This window comes from Thermobia domestica, chromosome 6 (assembly GCF_964235325.1).
Source record: "Thermobia domestica chromosome 6, izTheDome1.hap1.1, whole genome shotgun sequence".
Classification (NCBI taxonomy): domain Eukaryota; kingdom Metazoa; phylum Arthropoda; class Insecta; order Zygentoma; family Lepismatidae; genus Thermobia; species Thermobia domestica.
This window is the reverse complement of record NC_137459.1, coordinates 35,046,178-35,054,978: the sequence shown is the minus strand read 5'-3', so window position 1 is coordinate 35,054,978 and position 8,801 is coordinate 35,046,178. Positions and strand designations below refer to the sequence as shown.

The 8,801-nt window shown below is 36.8% G+C and overlaps 1 protein-coding gene across 3 annotated transcripts in view; it reads right to left on the bottom strand.

Annotated features, from left to right (window-relative positions):
* Positions 1-691: 691 nt before the first annotated feature.
* The window catches only part of LOC145687928 (thioredoxin reductase 1, cytoplasmic-like), a 53,200-nt gene continuing 45,090 nt past the window's right edge, over positions 692-8,801 (bottom strand). For all 3 annotated transcript variants that reach the window (XM_081761493.1, XM_081761490.1, XM_081761492.1), the window contains exon 13: positions 692-3,786. In XM_081761493.1, coding sequence (XP_081617619.1) covers positions 3,724-3,786 — 63 coding nt within the window. In that variant the 3' untranslated portion in view covers positions 692-3,723. The remainder of the gene's footprint in view (positions 3,787-8,801) is intronic.

Below are 8,801 nucleotides of genomic sequence, written 5' to 3'. Positions count from 1 at the left end.
TCTCTTAAATCCGGAATAGTGGTAGAAGGTTCTGTTCGGAAAATTGCTTCCTTAAGCATATCCCATATGTAGGCATATGGAGCCGTGAGGTCAGGGGAATAGGAAGGATATGGAAAATCCGTTTCACGGGAAATCAAGCGATGTCCAAGCTGTCGTGGGCAGTAGATTTTTGATGCGGCAGAAACCGGGCAAATCATGCAAAGATGAGTCAATAATCAACTATCGATTGATGTAGCTTTCAAGGTAGACATGGCTTTCATCACTGAACCATATGTTGCTCATGAAATCTTCGTCTTCATATGCCATAGCTCCAGAGCAATACAGTAGACATGCGCGCTCATCTCCGGCAGTGAGAAGTTGTCCTACACTGTATGAGCAGAAATAGTGCTCCACAATAAACACCTTTTTCTCTGTTGTGAGTAGCATTATCTTTGCGCCAACTGCACACTACGCTAGTCCAGACACAACTAAGCGCACATGTGGCGGTCACAGTTCATACCACACTGCATCTGCGCGCCATCCGTACGCGAATTTCAGTACTGTTTGTTTCGCCGCATACTGTACATATCACGTTTCTGCTGTTATGCGAATGTCTCATTGATCCAAGCACATCGATGTTGGGTTATTTTTAAGCAAATTGGTACCCATCAATTTAATTCAGAAAAAAAATCTAAATTGAAACAAAATATCATAAAGTAACATTTTTTTATTAAATTAAATAAATTTTGAACAGATTACAACGTTTTTTCAATTAGGTAACTTATATAAAAACTGCTAACAATTCCACCAATTTTAATTTCAACCGGTTTTATTATAATCACAATTTACGATATACATACATTTTTTTAACCTCAATAAGTACTTGATCATGTAGCTGCTACTATTGTGATCACATGTAATTATATTTTCTTGTAAATTATTTATACAAAAAAAAGATATTTGGGCACCTGAATAACGTGGAGCAATTGTTTGGTGTATTAACAATGAAAAAGATTTGAACTTATACCAATATAATACAAAAATATTTATTTTTCATTATCCATACTATTTATATGAAGCATAACTACAAAGAATAAAATCTTACTATTATGCAACATAATATTATGGGATTGTATATTTCAGTTTGCGTATACGTATTGCTATTTCAGTTTTTAATTAAGCTCATTTCACAAAATACCAAATTGAAAAATCATTATGTGGTACACATTATTTACCTGCTCAATGATGTAGGCCGAACAGATACAAAAGTAAAAATTAAAGACCACACACTATCCTACCAAATAACTACATATATATTAAACTAGGATCATACTGTCCGACCAGAAACGCGAGACCTCTAGTTGGTGCAATGCCAAACAGGATCTACTCACAATTAAAGGGTAGAAATACTCGAATCGAGAAGATAGATTCGAGCAGATTGATTATACGGATCCATTCATAAATTTATGAAATATATACTACTACTTTTTTCTGCATTCACTTTTTGTGCCCTCAGCAACCATTTTTGAGATATGCACTATATTCCCCGGTGCATATTCACTTTAAGAGGTCTTGTACAAAAACACCAACCAACTTGTGGTAGGTGGCCATCAAAAAGCACGAATGGTATCTAACAGTCAGAGCAGGAGTGCAGTAAGGGGGCCCAAGCGATAGCGAGGGTGCGCGTCCGTAGGGAGTAGGCACGTCAGTGATGGTGGGTATACGCGTAAACAACTATTGTGGAAAAGTACTGCTTTCAAGATGCAATGATACGTCATTGATCCCTTCATTTACATTTTCACTTACAAACCTGAAGGAAAAGAGCTTATCTTTCAATATTCTCCGCATATTACTACTCTTTCGTGCTGACGATCCGTAACAATTTTCGAAATCTATAAAAGCTTCAACACTTCAACGGTTCCGCTTCTTAACTCTTCACCTTCGTATACCCTGAATCACCTTCCTTCACTTTATACACTGTACCCAATGGCTACAAAAAGGAGAATGTGTGCAAACATGTTACATTTCAATTTCTGTTTTTCTCCGTACAAGCCCGTGTTGGACGTAACAACAAAACGCATTACGATTATTCAAATACTAGGCTATTACAATATTATTACTAATTTATTCTGTAAATTTTATAAATTGTTATCCATCACTACCTACCTTATGGGCGAATACGTGCATAACAGGTACGATTTTCATTAATGTATTTTTCCCGTACATATATGCATCGCACAGGTAAGAGCACACCATATTTTTATTAAAAATGTTATTACAAATTTCTTCTGTAAATTTTATAAATCTGTGGATCCGTATAATTAATCTGCACCGAAATTTGAACTCTGCTGCAATAATTAAATCTAACCAGGTTTTACAAAACCAACTGATTACCTTACTTTCAGAATAGATTTCTCATACTCAGAAGTGTTTAGAAATCTCACATGCCAATTCGGAGAGTAATTACCGAAGCTCCGCATTAAAAAATGTTTCAACTTGACACACAAGTTATCGAGTGTAGTACAAGCTCTTCAGTTATGCAGCATGTAAATTGATCACGTTTGTTCAATTTTCCGACAAGCCGATTTTCGCCTTATTTACCTCACAACACGAAGGAATGAAATTGTACGTTATAACAATAACCAAGTTACGAATAACAACTATAAACATATTGATAATGTGATACAACTGAGCAGTAAGGTTTTACCTTTATGATAGGAGGAAAAAAAAAAAAAAATAATAGGAGCTCTTGAGTTGTGAAAGACCTTTGAAAACTAGGACGTACACCTATCCTGTTACTACGATAATTTCACTGAGCACTTTCTTCTTTCCTGAGAGCAAATAGAGCACAACTCAGGTTGTACTGCATTTAAATATCAATGGTTTTTAGACGCAAAACAAATACACGGTTGTTGAAATTTCTAGCTTCGTAATTTATATTATAATCACATGAAAAATACATGTATATCACAATTTGCTTTAGTGTGCAACCTATAACAAGATAAAATCACGACTCCATTTTCAAATACACTAATTTCTTTGGAAACTCCTCTGATACCCAGAATATCTATCAATGCAATATCGTTAAGTAGGAATTATCTTGAAAAATGTACCCATATTGATTTCTTTAACGCGCACAAAATCTCATTGGGGACAATTGTACAAGCTAAAAGCAACATGCAGCTAAAAGAAACAATATTTAAGCTTCTACACTGCGCGATTAATTTCCTAACATTTTCATCCATATTGCAAAAGAATTAACTGGTAAAAATTAAATTTGTATTATGGAACTTACAGTTTATCTTATAATGTCAAAATAACAGTATAAGTCCTTCTAAAGCTTTTTTTTTTTTTTTTTTTTTTAAATCATTTTCAAAGTACGAGAGTGATACTCTCTTTAGTAATACAGTAAGCACATTTCAACTGATAGCAGAATGTATCAGCGATATAAAAATCTCTGAGTGTAACCTAATTACGGTTCTTATGAACCTTTTTATCACGAAAATTAAGGAAAGACAATGACATACACTTAGTAACTCATCAAGCTTTGTCCTCCCATTGTTTGGGTTTCAGACAAGCCATCATTAATGCCTGGAAAAGGCCAGTCACCTGGTATGCCATAATTATTGCTGTTTTAGTAAAGATGCCCGAGATAGTCATACTCGAATGTATGATAAATATTTTTAAAAGTTAACAAAACGAGTTGACTACTGGGCTCTTTACAAGTAACAGCACACTTTAACCTCAGCAGGACTCAACATCCGCTGCAGCTCCTGATGATTTGGTGATATCTAGAGTTGTAAAGACCTGAAAAGAAAGGAAAAACGCGACATTAGTGAAAAGCTTATCAGTAATAATAAGTATTTTTCGGGGGAAGGGGGGAAAGGAGAATGAGGAGTTCGGACGTATATGTTTAGCGGAATACGATTTGTCAAATACGAGGGGATGCTGAAAAGGTCCTGGATTTTCCCACCGTTCCCGTCCGCATAAAACCTTAAGTTTAGATTCATATGAAAGTATCTTAGTATGTAATGGAGCAAATATAGGTTTCCTGTGATTATTTTTTTTTCAGTTGAGGCAGTGATCATGGAGGCTCAAGCAAGTTTCACAGATTTAGGGTATCGGACTGTAATGAATTTTTGTTTCCTCCAGAGAAAGTTTGCAAAAGACATTCACAGTGAGATGTCACAAGCATTGGGGGAACGGTTTCCCGCCTACAGAGCTATCAAAACCTAGAGTGTTCGTTTGAAGACTGGCCATTTCACAACTGAAGATAAGCCCTGCAAGTGGCACCCTCCAACCTCAATGATCTTTAAGTAGCCGAGAGAAAGTAGCTCCGATACTAAACATCTCATTTTAGTATATTCGATTCATCACATTGAACATGCGCAAGCTTTCAGCAAAGTGGGTGTTGATCAGAAGGAACTAGCTGTAGCACCCAAGACTGTTTTGGCCCGCTTTGAGCATGATGCACAGGACTTTCTGGGCCGATTAGTAACTGAGGATGAATCCTGGCTTCGTATCTAAGATTGAGAGACCAAGAATCAATCAAGGGAATAGCGCCACTCCGGGTCTCCTTGGCCAAAGAAGTTCCGCACCTAGAAGAGCATTGATAAATTTTCTGGGACAAGAATGGTATTCTGCTGGTGTACTACCTACGTTGGAACTGGATCACTGGCAAGTACTATGCTAACTTACTGCACCAATACGAAGAGGCAATTAAAGACAAAACGCCGTGGAAAGCTGTCCAAAGAGATTCTCATTGTGGCTGCCAAATTGAACACATTGGGATTCCAATTGGTCTGCTACCCCATATTTATCTGACCTGGTTCCCTCTGATTATCATCTGTTTCTAGACTTGAAGAAACATCTCAAGGATACTTTGACGTCATTCCTTACGCCCAAATTGCTACGGAGACATGATTTCAGGCGCAACCAAAGGAATTTTATTTAACGGGCTAGAAAAGACGCAACATCACTGTATCAAGTGCATCAGTTTTAGCAGGAATATGACAAAACTACTGTACAATTTCATCCCTCTAGCTCTACTCCTAGGCGAAGCCAGGAAATTCTCAACACCGCTCGTAACTGTCTCAACAAATGCAGATTACTTGTTCAAGAAAATTTAACATTCTAAATTATGGTTGACAACACTTAGTCCATGTCATAAATTTCTATTGTTTTATTACTTGCTAATTATCTCCTTACATCTATATATATAAAACGGTTGATGTACAAAACCTTTTAGATCTTATATACGTTTCATTCGTTGGCTTTCAGTAAACGAGGTTTTAAACTGATTCTTTAATATTAAATCATATTACATGGCGTGGTAATAGTGTGCAAAGTGAACCGGACTTCCTCAAATGTCAATCAATCCCATTACTGGTTGACCAATATTCGAGTACTTCATATCGCAACTACAGACATTTCCGAGGTTAACATTACACTGCCCACTCTCATCGTGCACAGGTAAATTTGAAACAGACCCTAAATCACACTCAAATGTTCACGGATATAAATCTCTCACGGCTGCAATTTGTTTCTTTAAACAACTTTTAATTCTCTAAAAAATTTGCAACGCAACTAATTCTTTAGTTTATTGTTTTCTTTAATCAGTGCGAACATTTCTAGATACCAAGAGCGTTTGTTTGGAAGTTCATCACACTGAATTTCTTAACGAAAAATATCTTACTCTGGGACAGAAGGTAAACCTGTTTAACAGTTTAACATCCGTAGCTGCATTTGAAAGATACTGGTGGGCATGGCAGTGCTACAAAATAAAGGCTAAACCCAAGATAATTTTACAATCTTCAGCTTCCGTGCCAGCAATTCAATAATTTTTCGAGTAGTGTAATGTATAGTTCTTGGATGTTATTTCGAGAATTGTACTTTCTCCATCTAATCAATTATAGTAAATGTGTGTGTCTGATATCTCTTAGGACCGACAATAAACTGAATCTAAGAAGTTTATTTATTCTTTTAATGGGTTTAAAAAATGTAACTGTTACAAGAAAGTCAAAGCAACTCGGAAGATAATCACTTATACCGATGAAAAGAAAATCTCTTAGTGAACCATGAATATCTGACTCCAACTGTTCTTTCAGCATTTAGTCTCTTAATCCCCCTATTACGTCTAAAGATATTTTATATATATAAATAAACTCTTTGAATGTTCAGCGTTTGGTTTCGGTTACTTTACATGTTAAGAGCGCAAATTCAACTGAAATAAAATATCGTATTCTTACATCTTTCACTGATAGTCCTCCTAAACTAGAACTTTTCTTTCCAAAAATTCTAGCAACCGAATGATTTTCAACATTTGATTTAACACTTACAGCGTTTGCACACGTCCCCGGCAATACCGGAACCGGGGCTGCTTTGCACACGCGGTTGGCAAAATCGGTGCCGGCGCTGCTTTGCACACACATCCTGATAATGCCAGTGCCGAGTAGTTGTTTGAGTTGAGTTGATTTTGAGTTTATCGTCCCGTTCAGCAGCGAGGTTATGAGACGTGGACCTACTTATTAACGTGGAATCCGAACCACATGAGCTCCCGCCGGGAATAGAACCCGGGTCTCCCGCGCCAAAGGCGCGTACGCTAACCGCTTAGCCACGGAGGAGCTCGAGAAGTAGTTTGAGTTTGAACGTGAAGGACAGAACATGAGTCCAGAAATAAACAAACGAAATCTCCTTGCCTTGCTGTACTTCAGCGAAGAAAGAGGAAACAAAGCAGCTCTAGGAAGATGAATATTTTTATTATGATCTATAGGGTAAAGCAGCATGCAACCAAAAGACTGGAAATTTTCTTGTTTTGTTTGTGCTTTTCTAGTTCTTTCTGTAGTTTTGTTTTAATTTTTATTTACTTTAATTTTATTTACAACCTTTGTTACGCTTCTACAAAATGCCTACTTCTACGATTATGATGGAGATTTAAACCAGTTTTCTTATTATGAAGGTTGTTTATACCTTACGTACTGGGTTGCATAATTAACAGGATAGACACTGGGCAACTATCCTAGATTCATAATTTCTTCAATATCTCCACTTTGTTCATTTCCGCCATGTTGTTTTTTTTTTATTATGACTTCATATATGCTAAGACATTTTTAGCATATATGAAGTCATAATAAAAAAAATCTTAAGGCATTTATTATCAAAACGAATCCAACGACTCCTTTGTTTAAATCGTTTAAGTTAGTTTCGGCTGTAGAAGATAAATTATATATACATACATACAACTGTGAAACTCTTTCCGCGTTGCCGTAGTTTGGTAATTCAAACAAGATCCGAATTTTCCTTCCTGAGAATTTATGTAAATAGCAAGCCGCTATATCTGTGGTACTTCACAGCCATTTTGGTTATTTCATTCTTCATTATATATTGATGTAAAAAATCCAAATACAGGAAAAGAAACAAGAATACACAACGCCTTGCCACTCACTCACTGTAGCTCGATTGAAGAAGCCTATCAGCAAGCCAGCTCCGGCATTACCGGCTGCGTGTCCATCCACGCATAAGAAAGCATTGCCGCCGACAAAACCGGAGCCAGAGCCGACTGCATTTGCCGGTCCCGGGAGTTCCACCGGCTTTTTTGCCGGTTCGGAAAGCGTGTCCAAGCTACCATTTGATTACATTGCCGCCGATTCCATCGCCGGCATTGTTGGAACCGGAACCGGCATTGCCGGGGACGTGTGCAAACGCTGTTAGTGTTGCTTGTTATTTTATGGAGATATATATATATATATATACACGCAGGGTGCTAGGTAACTCCACCGAAAAACTTTGACAGATGATTCCTTATATGAAATGAAAGAAAAAAGTTCTAATGAACATGGGTCGAAAGATGCCTCCTTTCAGTTATGAACCGCCGAATATTCTAAAAATCATTTCAAAACGCCCTGACTTAGGAACTATCCCAAGCGGGTTAAGGAATTACAGAGGAACTAGTATGCACTCTATCTAAATATCCATGTTTTAGAATTCACTGGTACCAGCGAAAGGAAAAGAACCATTAGTACTTAAAGACGTATCTCTATAGTTCAACTTTCTTTTAACAGTTCGTTTCGCTGATAACTGAGAATGGTAAAACATGAATATTTAGATCCTGTTCTGCATACTAGCTTTTGTGTAGTTCCTTAAACCGCTTGGGATAAGCTCTATAGTTTTTAAGTCAGGGCGTTTCGAAACGTGATTTTTCGAATATTTGGCGGTTCATAACTCTGAAAGGAGAAGTTTTTTGACCTGTGTTTATTAGAACTTTTCTCTTTCATTTCATATGAGGGATCACCTCTCAAAGTTTCTCAGTGGAGTTACCTTCCACCCTGTATATAAAAATTACTGTCCAAATCACTTGAACGTGATTTTTTTCGCAAAATATTAGGCTTAAATGCACATAACTACTAAAAGATTATTTAAAGTAACGTTCAATGCACTGCGTAAACAATTGAACAGCGAAATAACAGTCACAAATCATGAAGCAGGAAAGAAACAAGACAACATTCTAACCGTAAAGACCCAAGACATTAGAAAGGAAACTAAAATAAAATCTGGAAAAACAATCTCAACTTCGTGACTATTGAACCTCAATACGTCAGACCGGTCACACAAAAAGAACGCCCAACACCAAAACATTTTACGATAACTCTGCCGATGAAAACACTGTTCTTGATACGTTACAATGAAATAGTACTCTTAATTTTGTTTTAAGCCATTAATTATCCAAAATATATCAAAGTATTCTCCCAATACTTTACTTCAGAAGTTAGTAAAATCAAAATGAAAACAATATGGGACATACCTCCTTGGATGCTAGAGTTTTG